The 16,477-nt window shown below is 39.7% G+C and overlaps 1 protein-coding gene across 1 annotated transcript in view; it reads left to right on the top strand.

Moving 5' to 3' along the window:
* The window catches only part of DNAAF9 (dynein axonemal assembly factor 9), a 167,585-nt gene that overhangs the window by 16,883 nt on the left and 134,225 nt on the right, over positions 1–16,477 (top strand). The window contains exons 2-3 of the mRNA XM_043969556.1: positions 5,548–5,627; positions 16,104–16,223. Of these exons, the coding sequence (XP_043825491.1) occupies positions 5,548–5,627; positions 16,104–16,223 (200 nt within the window). The remainder of the gene's footprint in view (positions 1–5,547; positions 5,628–16,103; positions 16,224–16,477) is intronic.

Here is a 16,477-nt window from a genome sequence, read left to right as displayed (position 1 = left end):
CCTTCTAACATTTCCTATTTTCATTTTTTTTACTATGTTTTCCATCAAATGGCTAGTGATTTGGGGCATTTTTTTATTATGTTGCTTGACGATTTCTATTGCATCTTTTGGAAAGTGTTCATATTCTTTGACCTCTTATCTTTTGGGGGAATGACTCATAGTGTACTTATCCATTTCAGTTCTCCAACTACCAAAGCTCTGAAAAGACTCAGCTCCTACTAACATTCCGACCTGGATCTGAGACTTAACTTCCCTGTCTGCCTGTAATGCTGTTCTGTAGAAGGTGATTGGGGCTGGCACCCACAGGGAGCTTGGGCTCTTGGGAGTCTTCCCCCTTGAGCCTCTGAGAGAGGAGACGAAAGGTCTGATCTGAGTGCCAGTGCCCTTCACAATTGACTGCCTTGTTGGTCCTTGTTCACTGGCATTGATTACTAAAGGGCTTTGCTATGTTGTGCTCTGCTTATAGCTGTAGCTTTCTTTTCACCAAATGACAAAGGGTCTTGTGTTTTTCTTGGCAGCTGACATCCAGCTAGCAAGCATTCATTAATGACTTAGTGGGTGAGTAGATATCAGTTGTGGAATAGCATCAGATACCCACAAGGACAAGGGCTTTTCTGACCCCCACCTTCACTCTCTCCCCTCCCCTCAGGCTAACTATAGGTCTTGAAACTCACTGCAGGAGAACCTACTAAGGATCCTTTAAAAAAGGAGAATAACTCATACAACATGGGGAAGGACTAGCGCTCCTCTTTGATGCTCTTTTTGCCTTCTGACCGGAGTGGAAGGATAAGAATCACAGTTCTTGTTGTTTATGGCCCCCGGCTTACAATTATTAGATCATAGATTAAGAGTTGATGGCGCTTAGAGGCCAGCCAATGTCACCCTCTCCACATTCTTGTGCCCAGATAATCCCAACAAGAGGGAGTAGGGTGTGGTGAGCAGCAAGAGGCAAGACCTAACTTTGATCCAAGTCTCACTTTTTTTCATTTACAAAGTGGGTACAAGAATACTAGAGCTATCCACTTCACTGGGATGTGGTGAGAAAAACACCTGGTAAATCTTAGTGTTTTACATATTCATCTACCTACCCATCTGTGTATCTACCCATTCATTTGTTTTTTTAATTTTTTTTTTTGTTTTGCGGGGCAATGGGGGTCAAGTGACTTGCCCAGGGTCACACAGCTAGTAAGTGTCAAGTGTCTGAGGCCGGATTTGAACTCAGGAGCTCCTGAATCCAGGGCCGGTGCTTTATCCACTGCGCCACCTAGCTGCCCCCTTTTTAATTTATTTTTAGCAAATAAACCCATTTATCTAAATTGATAATAAAACAAAAATCAGAGGAAATATAAACAGGAGATTATATGCCAGAAATACAGAATGAACGAAGCCACTCATTGGGACAAGATAACTCAGCTCAAGCAAGAAAGAGTCCCAGATCATTTAGAAATGTGCCTTTATTGTGAGCAAAGATAGATTGCTCCAAAATGGGTAGAAAAACTGGTGTAGAAAGGAGCTTGGTTTTGATTTGCTTGTTTCATGAAGACTTTACAGTGAACTTCAATTTAAAACAGATGCCAGTGTGTTATAATTAGTTTTAGCTCAGATTTCTCAAGTGCATTCAGGTTCACCAAGTCCTTTCTTTCATAACCACCAGGGCTGCTAGGGTTCTGGCTGCAGAGTAAGCCCCTCTCCTCCATTTTAACCAGCTTACATGGCTAGTTAAGCAATGGGCTCTGCTCAAGGGTCATTTCCAACTTGGGCAGATGGAAGAGAAGCAGAGGAAAAGGCTTTTGCCAAGAAATGATGCAAGCTTCCTTTGTCTGACAAGAGAGAGGGAGATTCCAAATAGCTCAAGGCCTTACTCCAGAAAGGCAGTCCTTACTGCTGGAGATGTTTCCTAAATTTCTGGTGCGTCCTCCGAATTCATCTGTCAGAAAGCAGGAAAGGAGATTCTCTGTTTGCTATTTCCCTTCCCTGTCTCTGACTTCCCACCACATTGCTGAGCAGGAAAGAAAGCCGCTTCCTTCGGCACATGATCCTTTAGTCTTTGGTCACATGGCTCTTCAGTGGATCCTAAAAGTTTGCAAGCTAACGGTCCATACTTCCCCCACCCACTCTCTCCCAGTAGGCTGCTCTGCCAAGACACTCTGGCTGCTGCTGAATACTTAACTTGCTCAAATATGGCAAACATAGTGAGGGTTGCTGAATCAGTATTTGTACATGAGAGATTTGAGAAAACCTAAAGAAGTATTGTTTGATTTCAAAAGAACAAACGTCTGCTCCTTAGGACTCTTTATCTTCTCTTTCCCTCTTTGATCTTTTCCTTCCCTCTGGGAGATGAAGTTAGAGGCAGAAGCCTGCAAGCCAAACTCCTTTACTGGGATGTGCTGCCCCAAAATACTGAATTAGTTTGTACCCCTTCAACTTAGCCATCTCCAGCAACACTTTGTTGTGTCTAAACCGAACCTGTTTTTTGGTAGTTTTGCTTTAAGCTAAGGATGGGGCAGCAATCAGAATCTTCTCTCAGGTGAGTGTATGAGATTTTGGTGGACACTTGAACAGTTTTTGTGATTTTTCTTTTTGCCCAAGTTTTCTGACTAAAAGAGAAGGAAAGTTGGGGTAGATCACCTCTCCTTTCCTGGGGCTGCTTCCTTCTTTTCCAAGTGACAGAAAGACCTGCTACAGGTTTTATTTCTTATGGGTAAATGGGACAATGTTCAACTTTCCCTTAACTATTTCTATAGTAAATTTGGCTTAATTTTCCATGTAATGAAAATAAAATTAGAATGGAAATCTTGGGCTGATTATATGAAAATCTCACTGGTGCAAACTGATGAAACCATCATTTACCTGAGAGATTTATCTAACTGGATGCCCAATGTTTAAATTATACATAACACAGGGGAGGGGGGAATGGATGATTCAAGCTTGTAGTTAGCTAGGTTTAAAAAAATAGGTTTGAGGATAATTACTGTTTTTAAAAAAAGGAAAGAGTTAGTAGCAAATGCTTATTACTTAAGTAGTTTATGCTGTTTAAACTTTTAAATAAATCAGCATATAGATTGTGAACTCCCCTTGTATCCCTAGCACTTAGCACAGTGCCTGACACATAGTAGGTACCTACTAAATGCTTACAAATGCATGCCAACTAATTGAATATAAAACCTTTCACAATTTGGCCCCCAGTAATGGGATCTTTGAGTAAAAGAATGTAGACATTTTAGTCATCTTTTGGATAGGCCAAATTTATAGCCCTACCAACAGTGAATCAGTGTGACTATTTTCCCACAGATACTCCAAAAATGTCTATTTACATCTTTGTAATCTGAGGTGAAACCACAAAGTTATTTTGATTTTCATTTATTATTAGTGATTTGGAGCAGTTTTTTTCACGTGGTTGTTAATAGATTGTAATTCTTCTTTTGAGAATTCTTTTTTCATATCCTTTGACCGTTTATCCATTGGTCCCTAATTTCATGAAGAAAGTCAAGAAAAAAATTGTCCCTAGATTCTGAAGACTTCCAGAAGGTCAGTTTCAGGATAATATAGATGATATAAAACCAGAAGATTCAGTGAAAATTTATTTTTAAAAAAACTAGATTCGGAGAATCAGACTGATTGAAAATTGAGGTGGGAGACAGGTAAAAAGGGTGATCCATAGTGGAAATGGTAACCGTCATTACTTTACTAAATACAGCCAAGACTTCACTTAACCTTCTCTTTTTTAATTTAAATTTTCTTTTTTATTATGAACTTAATAGCTAACAATCTTTGACTATGCCAAGAATAAGATTGCATTTAAATTATGAACTTGTGTTACATACAGTTTGTTTTTTACAAAAGGATTAAGTTTAACATGATAGTAACAAAATTGTCATTTGTGTCCCCTTCAGAATATCTTTTTTATTTTATTCTGTATACTTTTAAAGATAATCTTCATGAATAGCTATTTCTATGACCTATACTCCCCATGATATCCTTTTCCTTCTTCCAGAGAGCCATTCCTTAAAAAAAAAAGAATAAAAAAGATTAGAAAAAACCCAGCTTAGCAAAACTAACCAACATATTTAAAAAAGCCTGACCTATGCAGTGTTCCACATCTATAATCACCTACTTCTGTAAAGAAGTATGGGTAGGCATCTTCTCATGTCTCTTTTTTGCGGCCGAGCTTGCAGCATTTGGTTTCTCAGTTTGTTATTGTTGTTCTTGTCCCTTAGATAGTCATTTTCCATGTTATTGTTCCATAATCTGCTTATTTTACTTTGTGTCAATTCTTCCTATACTGTTCTCTATTCCTCATTTCTCATAGTACTTTTCTGTATTTTTTTTTTACTTTTCTGTATTTTAAAAAATATCATATGGGGGCAGGGCAGCTAGGTGGCACAGTAGAGAAAGCACTGGCCCTGGATTCAGAAGGACCTGAGTTCAAATGTGGCCTCAGACACTTGACACTAACTAGCTGTGTGACCCTGGGCAAGTCACTTAACCCTCATTGCCCTGCAAAAAAAAAAAAGGCATTGGGACCATTGTCTTTGACATAGTACATGCTTTTATATATGTGTGTGTGTGTATATATATATATATACATATATATATATGTATAATATGAACATTTCTTTCTGCTTTTCTTTTCTCACTACCAACTTAGTCCTTTTAACCTGTTTTTCTCATTTCTGGATACTTTATTTGGCCTCAAGGCCCAGGTTGGAGTCAAGATCCTAGTTATAGAATTTACAGAAAATTGGTTCTTGGGAAAGCTATTACAAGAATGAGCTTTATTACTATGTGATATGGCAAGCAGACAAAAACTAAAGCCACGCATGTACTATATGGTAACACAGAGATTTGGCCACACAGAGCCAGGGTCACTTAACATGAGAGAGGTGGTGGTAGTATATACTTAGAGTGGGGTTTGAGCAAGGAAGTTTTATACCTTTAATATGGACTTCATTGAGAATAGGTAGTTGATGCCAGATATGAGAGGAAGCATTCCTAATCAGACGCAGATATGGTAGGGAGATTCCCTGGGTTACTTATTGATTTTGTATTTGGGTAGGTAAGTTTCCTAACTGGAACCAGAAAGGGTTGATTGGTAATTGGGTAAATGGGTGTATTGGTAAATTAGTAAATAGGTGTTGGTGCACAGCCACTCTAATCGTCTGATAGCCTCCTCTAATCAGGAGCTGTGATCAAGGTCAAAACGAGTCATAGCTTATATGTTTATGGTCATTTGGGTATTTGGCCTAAGTGACTTAAATTTTTTAAATCACAGTTATCATACTGGGCAAACCTAATACTGTTTATCTTTCCTTATGGTAATAACAATAATAATTAAGTCATGTTATTATTTATTGAACCTATATTTTATCCCTTTGAGAATCTTTAATTTTTCTGTATTTTGCAATGTCTTTGTGTTCTTTTTTAAAAGTTTTGTATCCTTTTAAAAGTGCAATGTCTTAAATTATCTGACTCAAGACCTGAATGCATGTCATCATCCTCATAAATGGTTCAGTATCATTGAATGTTTTTTTTTTTCCTTTTTTGTAGTTGCAGCCGACTTCGCCAAATTCAAAGCATCCTGACCCAGAGCAGCAAGTCTCAGCCTGATGGCATTCTCTGCATTTTAGGTTAGTACTCTTCGAGTCAAAAGCAAAAAGGGTGGAAGCATCTTGGTTTTCAGTTGGTTGGAGAGTCTGTTGCTGTGTGTGAGATGGCAGGTTAAAGTGTTCTTTCTAGTCTTTCCACTCCCTGACTCTCCCAAGACTCTGGGAGGAGTGTCAGGGGATCTGAGCACCGACTATGTACAAGATATTGTCTTAATCGTGCAACAAGATAGTGCTGGCTGTTAAGGAGTCTACGTTAGGTAAGGGAAGACAACATTATCTTCCTGTCTATCTAGATATATGTGGATATATTTATTGATGTTTCATATATATATATATATATACATACATACATACAAGGAAAATAGAAGGTGATTTGGGCAGGGAGAGAACATAATGACTTGGGGATGTATGGAATTCAGGGAAAGTTTCAGAAGAGGGGGTAGCATCTAAGTTGTGCCTTATTTTGAAAGATAATAAGAATTCTGAGAGGTAGAGATGAGCAAGGAATGCATTGCATTCAAAGATCTGGATTCTGAGATGGAATGTCAAATTCAAGGAACAGTTGTCCATCCTGTGTGGGATGTGTACACATGAAATGGAATAATGAGAAATAAAACTGGAAAGGTGAATTGGAACTCTGTTGTGGATATATCAAACCATCAGGCTGAGGAATTGGTATTTTAGCATCAAAGCAATGAGGAATCACGGTAAATGAAGTGGTCAAATCTGTGCCTTAATTATTTTAGCAGCAATGTGTAAGTTAGACTAGAAGGAAGAAAAACCCAGGAACAGGGAGGCCAATTAGGAAGCTATTATAATAGCTGAGGGGGCAGCTAGGTGGCTCAGTGGATAAAGCACCGGCCCTGGATTCAGGAATGCCTGAGTTCAAATCCAGTCTCACATGCTTGACACTTACTAGCTGTGTGACCTTGGGCAAGTCACTTAACCCCAATTGCCTCACCAAAAAATAATAATAATAATAATAATAGCTGAGGGAAGAGAGAGCATTAACTGAGGGCAGTGGCCATGAGTGGAGACAAAGGGATGAGTTCAACACATGGTATGGAGTTAAAGTGGTCAGGACTTGAAAATTGAATGGGATTGGGGGAAGGTTATGGACCTGGACTTCTGGCTACATATTGGGGCCCTCAGTAGAAAAGGGAGGTTCAGAGAAGGGGTAAGTTTAGGGGGTAAGATGATGAGAGTTTCGTTTTTTGCTTGTCAAATTCTAGACATTCACCAGCGGGATTTCTAGTTGGAGATGTTTGGCAGGCAGATGGATGGCTGTGCAAAACTGGTGTTTAGGGAAAAAAATATAGGCTGGATACATGGTAATATATGGATATATACAGATAATGATAGGTTGGAAGTCATCTGTGTAGAGATAGTAATTTAATCCAAGAGAGTAGATTAGACCCCCAAGGGAGAAAGTGTGGAGAAGGGAGAGAAGAGATTCTGGGATGGAGGCTTGGTGTTTACCCAAGCCAAGGGCATAAGGGCTAGACAATAATTTAGCAAAAGGACGTGTAGGAGAATCAGGAAAGAGTCGTGTCACAGAAGCCGAAGGAGAAGAGAGGATTCAGCAGGAGTGGGAAGTGGGCAAGAATGTGAAAGACAGCAAGAGATGTTGAGTAGGATGAGGACTGTTAGCGAGATAGTTCTCCCACTTTCTAATGAAAAACTCACATTCACTAGTTTAATGTCAGTACTCCTTTAAACACTCCCAAATAAATAACTTTAGGAGCCTAGGAGTGAATTAATATATTGATTGGGGTTTTGTTCAGCATTGGGTAAAAACTCCATTTATAATTGCTTTTGAAACTTTGTGCATAATATTTTTGATTAGTGATTCAGGGGAAAAGTTGTTTGTTTGTTTTTTACTTTTTTGTGCTAATCTAATCAGAAACCATTTATCTGCCCTAGTATTTCCCCTGTTCCCTCCTTTCTACTCCAACACACACACCCCCAATATCCATGGTTCCTTGTAAGACTTCATATAGCTTCACAGTAGTGATTAGAGAATGACCTGTAGATTGAATCATCTGTTGTTAGCTCTGGGGCACCAGAATTATTCACTTAAAATTAAGTTTCTCAGCTGTGGGAAGAGTAATAGGAAACAGAGTTGAAAGATATAGACAGGAGCTTTTACCTTGAGTTAAGGTGTATCAGGTTTATGAAATATCTCTGTAATATCACAAGTGGTTAAAACTGTATGAAAGCATATGGTTTATTTGGACAGCATCGGAAAAGAAGGGGAAGTACAGTACAGGAAAAGGAAAAAGGATTTTTGCATTGGATAATTACTCTACTGTTTGAAGCTACCATATGAAGTGTGGTCAGTTGAAAACCCAGTCTTTGTCTTATTTCTTCTTTCACCCCAAATACTTAAGTGTGTGGAGAAAGGAAAAAGATACATTGTGTTCCTTAATGTAAAAGTTTGATGTCACCCAAAAGCAATTCTTCTTGGCCTTTGCTTTACAGTCACTGTGACCAACTTGACACCACTTTCTTCAGTCCTAAAGGATTAATTATTGTTGGGAAGCTGGTTGGGTTTATTTAGGGCTTCCTTTTGGAAAGTACCTATTATTTATATTGGCAGTTTGCTCATCTCAGGCAATTGAGATGGAAATAAATGGCTAATTATACAGCTGGACATGTTTTATGCACCATGGAAATGATGCTTATTAATCACAAATTCTATAACTTAGTCCTGTATTCTAACTGATGTGTATTTTCTCAGGCCCGTGTACATGAAGTAGTGTGATTTATTTCATTTCTAGGGAGAGAGCATTTCCCACCGTAAACAATGGAGAAATTCTTCTCTTTCTAGGAATTTGCTCATCCTCAGAGAAAATGTTAGTGTCTTTCCTTCTCATTGACTTTTAAAATGTAAATTCTCTTTATAAATTCAGCAGCCAAAGATTTTGGTTGGCAGCTGGCACTTTGCTAAAAGTACATTTGGAGAAATTTTTGTTTGTATTCCGTCTACATCGTTGTTTCCTTTTTCTGAGAAGGGCATGGCACGTTGGTTTTCAAGGTCATGGATCTGATTGTAATGCAGAGCCATCTGTGTGCATTGCACTGTTTTAACTGCAGGAGTATAAAGATGAACATGGACCGAATTAATGATGTGTGATTTGAATAGAAATGAAGCTCTACATGCTCCGTGTTCATGCCCAAAGGATAGGACCATGCTAATTCACTTGCTGACAGTGCCTTCCATCTTTTCTCTCTCCTCTCTCATTGTTTCCTCACATTTGTCTTCCACCTCTGAGCACCAGTGACACTGTCCTATTCAGTTAGCACCATCTGGTTCCTTGTCTTCAAGTCATTCTTCCCAGGATGACAGTAGCAGTAGCTCCATGAAACTGATATAAGCAGTCTAAATCATGAAAGCATGTTTAATACATGTGTAACTGCCAAACAATACCAGTCTATGTCTGAGGAACTGGGAAACTGGGGAAGCCAAGTGCTGGTTCTGGCAATGAGAAGGAAACAGATCATTTTCCTTTAAGCCGGTGGAAGAGCTGCACCTACGGCTCATGCTAACTGGAAATCAAACAGATTTTGCTTCGTGAGCTTATCTGCCTATTCAAGTTTAGGGAAGACAAAGAAAAAGGATGCAGATCACAATGGAAGTGTTTGAGTTTCCAATCACTGGCTGTGCCTCCAAGACAAAAATTCTTGAAACGAGCTAGCAGCCACCTGACCCCAGGAATAATTGTGGGGACACAGCTATTTCGTGGAAGGCCATTTCCAACATCCTTGCATTAGGCAGTTTTTCCACATGTAACTCCTTTGTTATAGGCTGAACAAATCTTTTGGTGTTGTGTAGCTTTGAGTATCTGAAGAATGTTCATTGAAACTATCCAAGATTGTCAGTAATGCCCCTTGAACTGCCAACTCCTTGGAAAGGTCATCCATGACAACTTTGGAGAAGGACTCATGACTATGGTCCGTGCCATTCCTACTACCCAGAAGATAATAGGTGGTGCCTCTGACAAACATCATCTCTGCTTCCACTGATGCTGACGAGGCTTTGAGAAGTGATCGATTTCAAATTTGAAAAATAGTTCAGTACTATGTCTACTGCAAAATATACATCTTTAAAATCTGTCAGAATATTAACTGAATGGTGCCCAAATATGACAAAGGACCGCTTTATGATAGAATATAAAGTTAACTTCCATTGGTTTCATTCATAGGTGATTTGTTTGGTAGGAAGCTCCTTAACATTTTATAGCAAACCACACAACTTTAATTAATTAAAGAGACTGTCAGATAGTCTTTCCATCAATCAAAATGTTAAATTCTTAGGAAAGTTAAGAAATGTTATGCCCTAGCTCTATAGTTCTGACAAAGGAGTTTTGCTTTTGGACATTATTTTGAGCAAAGAGAATAGTTGGAGGGACAGAGGAAAGTAGTGGGAGGAAGAAGGAGAATGAGAAGAGAAGATTGGAATATGTTGAATATGTTAAAGCTTGAAAGCCAATAATATTCTGATATTTATTCTTGGAGCCTGAGCTACTGCGACTGGATGAGGGAGATGGCCCATGAAACGGATGTCTCAGATCAAAGGCCAAGGAATTCTGGACCAGAATTCAGAATTCTGCCGAATTTCTTTAGATCCTTTTTCCTCTAGATAGCTTCAAACCATTCTGGACTGTTGAGCCTTTTGGGCTCTTATGGAAACCTCCAAAGAGGCACTGTCCTTACCAGCAGAAATTATCTCCTCTGGAAGGAAGCATAGTGTGTTGGATAGATCTCTGGACTAGGAACCAGGAATTACCTGGGTTTGAATCCTGTCTAATCCTGACATTTACCAACTATGTGACACTAAGCAAATCACTTAACCTCTCTTCGCCTTAACTCTTCATCTGTTAGATATGGGGGTCAGACAAGATGGTTTCTAAGATCAAGTCAACGAGCATTAGTAAGTGCCTACTATGTGCAGGGCACTTTGCTAAAATAGTAAGAAAGGCAAAAAAAATAGGCCCTGCCCATAAGGAGCTCACAGTCTAAGGGGAAACTATATGAAAACAACTTATGTACAAACAAAATATATGCAGGTTAAATCGAAGGTAATCAGCAGAGAAAAGGCACTAGCATTAAGGGGGATCACCAAAGCCTTCTTGTAGAGGGTGGGATTGTAGCTGTAATTTGAAGTAAGACAGAAAATAGAGATTAGGAGGGAGAAAATTCCAGGCATAGGCACAACTAGTGAAAATGTGCGGAATTGATAAGTGGTGTGTCTTGTGCAAAGAACATCAAAGAATTCAGTGTCACTAGATCACAGAGTACTCAAAAGTCCCTTCTCTAATTCTGACCATCCAAATTCCTCCCTTAGAAATTCAACCTTTGGGGCAGCTAGGTGGCGCAGTGGATAGAACACCGGCCCTGGAGTCAAGAGTACCTGAGTTCAAATCTGACCTCAGACACTTAACACTTACTAGCTGTGTGACCCTGGGCAAGTCACTTAACCCCAATTGCCTCACTAAAAAAAAAAATAAATAAATAAATTCAACCTTTCTTTTCCTTGTTTCCACCATTACTAGAGATATAACCCAAGCTGTCAACCTGTGAAGATTCCAGTGGTTAGGTCAAATGTCCCACCGGTGGAAAGACAGAGCAAACATCCATACAGGTGGAAAGGGGTACATTTAGTACATTTCAGTAGAATTGAGCACATTTCCAATAGTCATCTTCAAGCTTCTGAGGATTGTAGATCAGCAATGCTAACCATTCCCTCCTATAGGACACTTGGTTTATTAATATCTATTTCTAAAATATCAACCAATGGTTCTTTTTTACTTAATTTCCAGTCCCCAGAGTGCTCAGTGTCGTTTTGGAGGCTGATCTGGCCTCTGTTAATAAATTTGTCTTTGTGTGGCACCGATAGATGGGGTGAAAAGATCATTACATTTTGATTCAATAGAAGTGGATTCAAATCTTATTGTGGCTTACTTCCAGTGTGACCCTGGGCAAGTCATGTCTCTTCTGTTGGGGTAGGATAAATGATGTCCTTTGATCAAGGCAATGATTCTTACTTTGAGTGTAGCAGGTACCAGGCTTTAAGCTCTTGACAAATAACACAATGGAAAAAACACTAGGTTTGAAGCCAGCAGAACTAGGTTTGGATTCCAGCTCTGCTATATGACCTTGGACAAGTTTTATAATTTCTCTGGGCCTCAGTTTCCTAATCTGTCAAATGAGTAGACTACGCTAGATGATTTCTGCACTCTTTTAGCTCTAAATCAATGCGGCCTTAAGTTCTTTGATCCTTGGGAAAAGCTTTTTCAGATTTCCTATTGTCGCAGATAGGGATTGCTGATATTCCAAAGGTTTAGTGCAGAGCTGCCTAGATGTTCTTTTTTTAAAATTGAGTTTTTTTTCATGCCTAGCTGTTGTGAATAGATTATTTCACATACTTGAGCTAGAGTCCTTAGGCAATCCTTTGACTGAGTTTCAAAAATAGTAGCTATGCATGATATATGTACAGTATATATCTGTATACATGACATATTTTCTAAATTGTAATTTTAGCTTCTTTGCTGATATAATTAACTCCATTTTTTAAAAGCAAAAGCACCAGGTCAGATTCAGTTGGATGCTTTGTCTTAAGATAGCCACTTTTTTTCTTTTCAAAAGGAAAATTTTCTAAAATTCTAAGTTCTTGCTATAATTTCAATTTTGACAGTTTATAATCAAGTTTATAAATGATTAAATTTATAATGTTATCAAGTTTACAATGATTAAGTTTATAAAAGGAAAAATATAAAAGCAAATGCCTACAGTGGTTCATAACTTGTGACTCCTTGATTCTAACAATCCTGGTTTCCTTTAAAATTCAGCTCAAATGTCACCTACATGAAACCTTTCTTGATTGCCCCAGTCACCAGTGTCCTTCCATTCAAAACTTACCTTGCATTTCTTTTGCATTTATTGTGTGTATATACTCACATGTGTATATGTTGTCTTTTCTGTTTGAGGATAAAGTCCTCAAGAGCAGGGACTGTTTCACTTTTGCTTTTGTATCCATAATATTTAACACAGTGCCTAATAAATACTTATTAACTGATCACTTGATTGCCATGGCATGATGGTGGTTTCTAAATATTTTTTAGAAAATCCCTTGTATATAATTTCTTTTGCATGTATGTAGACATTCCCCAGGGCTCTGTTCTGGTCCCTCTATATTCTCTCTTTTTGGAGATATCATCAGCTTCTATGGATTTAAGAATAAATTTTGCAGATGGCTCCCAAATCTATATATCTAGCTCTAATCCTTCTTTTGAACTCTACTCAAAAATCAGCCATCTGCTGGGTATCTTCTCTTGGATGTCTGTCAGCATGTCAAGCTCAAATTCATTCATTTTGTAGATTGTTTCCATAGTTACCACAGGAAGTCATCCCTAGGTTAGAAAAGAAAATGTCATCAGATTCTGGACATGCCAGGAATGCTATCTATGTTGATGCAAACTGTTTTGGCTCTTAACGGACTCTGTATATTCTGAGGGGATTTGATAAAAAAATTCTCTTTGAGATCTGTTGACCCCAGAGGAAGCTCTTTGGAGTTTTCATGTGTCTGTAGGTAGGTTCTTTATGGTTTAAGGAGTGTCTTGAGCTCACTTCTGAGCTACTGTATAATCATGTAGTCTTAGGCAAAAGAATTAGGTCACAGGATTACTTTGTAAGGAAAGTTCAGGCAAGAACATATTAGCGGGAAGGAAACACAAACCAATTAGTCCTATTTTTAAACTTGCCTTTAAGAGGACAGACTCAGGCTGTGGATCTGTTATCTGACAGTGTGTCAGAGAGAGACAACAGGTCTCTGCCTGGTCAATAAGATATGCAAGCATCAGAGCCCTAAGTAGACATTTTTTCCCTTGGGGCAAAAACAGTTTTGGGGAAGGGTGGCAATATTGAGGACCGTCTAGTTATGGTGTAGTCATGCTGAGACAGGGTGGGAGGGGACTGGCTCAGAGCTGCAGCCCCAAGAAGGTTATGGATGGAAAAAGGAGACCATAAGGGAAGGGCACCACATTAATGGAACCTTGGGAATGGTGGTCTGGAGCATGGTGAAAGAGTGGGGTCATGGGGTACAGGCCAGAAGAGAACCAAAAAGCACCCTGACTGTTGTCTGGCCATTATCTGGACAGCCCTGGGGAGGAAGTGCAACATGCCCTGAGACCAGGCCCTGATTGCCTCCATTCTATGGTCCTCCTGGGCATTTCGGTACATGTGTCTCATTAAAGAGCCAAATTTCATTGGTGGTTCTTTAAAACTTTATCAGAATACTTGAGATTCTGGAGACAGGGGAAACATTAGGGGCACAGATAAGAGAGCATCTGAGGCTGTCTAAATTCTACATGTGATGCAGTGGATAAAGCACCGGCCCTGGATTCAGGAGGACCTGAGTTCAAATCCTGCCTCAGACACTTACTAGCTGTGTGATCCCAGGAAAGTCACTTAACCCTTGCTGCCCCACAAAAACAAAAACAAAAGACCTCTAGCCCCCCTTCCCATCTCTGAACAGACAAAATATTAAATTCTACATGTTTGCACTTACTCTATATCCATAGCATGTGTCCTGCAAAGATGTTATTTAGGCTAACATAATGTTTTAGTCTTTTGGGGGGATGGTAAGTTAATTGTATTGATGCAGAAAGCTCATTAACAAGTTAGTTAAAAGTCTGCCCAATGGCTGACCCTATTCTAACAGGGCTTCCTTTGCTTTGCATTTACTTAGGAACCGTATACCCTATTTACTATTATGGAATGTGTCGTCACTTTTCAGACAAAACTAGACAAACAGACCATAGTAAATGACTTTCAGGTCTCCTGTTTATATGTACAAATGACAAGAGTGATGAGCTTAGATCAAATTATAAGGCTAACCCTCCTGGTCAAAGTATTTTTCCTGCTCTTGAGAATGCCAACAGACCCTATTGTGCATGTTAGGAATGTCAGTATTGAAGTTAATAAACACCCAGGGTCAGAACAGCCTTATTTGTCAGGCAAATATGAGACTTAATGAAGTACTTTGGTGTTCCAAGTTTCTAGAATGATAGATTATTCTGGTTTTTAGTTCATTTTAACTTCCTTAGACTCCTGTTGCTCATCTATTTTTCCAGCCAGAATGACAGTAGCTGCCCCTCTGGTCTTCTTTCCATTGTGACATTTGGTGTTTGGATCTCACAGGCCATGGACTTTATGGACTGAACAGAACAGAATCCTTTGTTAGCCTTTTACCAGGCTAAGTCCAGTTAGCTTGTTATATCCTGACCCTCACTTTTGCCTTCCTCTTCAACCACATCTCACTCTTGTACAGTGTAGGCCCTTCAGCCTTGGATAATCTCATTTGGACCCTGACTCTTCACCATGTTATCCCAGGGACCCCATCCTATGTTGAAATCATGTGTGTCCTTCTCTGCTGTTCTCCCAGATCACATTCCATTTGTGTGGTCTTATTGTGAGCTCTAACGGCAATCTAGCCCAGGCCTCATCTAGACCCTCCTTGTTTCTGCCTTTGGCCTCCAGTTGAGGCCAACCATCTCTGAGAGCTGACTGGGACCTCCCACTCCATTCATCTGGAGTATTACTACTCTTTACAGATGATGGGGCTGGGCTCCCAGTTCCTGTCTTATGGCCCTTTCCTTTTCTTTGGGCTTCTTTGGCCCTCTTGCCAAGTCATCTCCACATGTGGCTTACAGCTCTTCTTCTGACTATATCTCTTTCCCCCTCATTCATCCCTATGTGATGTTGCCTTATTCCAGTTACTCATAGTCTTAGCTTTTTACTCTCCCACCCACATTCACAGACTGAGGACTGAGAAAGTGGGTTTGTGATTCTTTTGGGCCATGGTGGTGAGTAAACAAATGTAGGTGAGTCAGGGCCCAAACTGCAATAGTGAGGTTGAGAGGACTGATGAAGTAATTGCTGGAAGCAATAATCATGGGCCAGTCTCCTTGGCATCCTTTCATGCTGCAGGCCTCATTGCTTAATCTCATTCATCTCACCTTGATAAATCTTTGGAGCTCTTATTTTTTGTTGGTCCCATAAGCCTCAGTGTCCTTCCTACAGAACCCTTTACAACTCACATGGTTCTTTCCTAACCCTAGCCCACTTGAGAATCTCTCCAAAGTTCTATAGCTGTCCATGATGCTGTGGCAGGAGTCAGGTCCGGCAATATATGTTGTTGGCTTAAGGATACCGAGAGTGCTGGAGGAAGAGAGGATCTGCCTAGCAGATATCCAAAGGAGGTTTCAGCTCTGACTTAAGGGGCTTTACCCTGAGAATTCCTGTTCTTTCAGAGAGACTGGCTCAACTTGGCTCTCCACAAAGGAAATTGGTCTAGAAGGCTGCTTTTTATTTGTCATTGTCACTCTGCTGGTATTGCATGCACAGAGCAATGCTGAGGCACAGCAATACACTGGGGGCTGTCGCTTCCCTCGGTGTTCAATAGCTCAACTGCTCATGGACTTCTTTCCCTTGCAGGAATTGACAGCAGATACAATGAAGGCTGCAGGGAACTGGCAAATTACCTTCTGTTTGGTTTGTACAACCAGAGTATCAGTGATGCTGAGAGACCAGGATTTTCTGAAGAAGTCCTAGATGGTAAGTCTGTAGTAATTTCTTTTCATTTGTGAAGAAAGAGTTTTCATTTCTAGAAAACTTTTTATTTTCATAGTCTTATTTCTTACATCATTTAAAAACAATCCCTGAATCACAGATTTTCTGCTTTTAAAAAAATATTAATGGTAGGCATGTTTCTATGTGCTGCTGCTTCTGCATGCATCATACTCCACTTTCTGTCCCCTGTTCATAGGCCAGATGGTACTGAGAATGGCCACAATATACCTCTTGGGAAA

This window comes from Dromiciops gliroides, chromosome 6 (assembly GCF_019393635.1).
Source record: "Dromiciops gliroides isolate mDroGli1 chromosome 6, mDroGli1.pri, whole genome shotgun sequence".
Lineage (NCBI taxonomy): Eukaryota > Metazoa > Chordata > Mammalia > Microbiotheria > Microbiotheriidae > Dromiciops > Dromiciops gliroides.
Note: the sequence above shows the minus strand (reverse complement) of the source record. Positions and strands in the feature narration are given on the sequence as shown.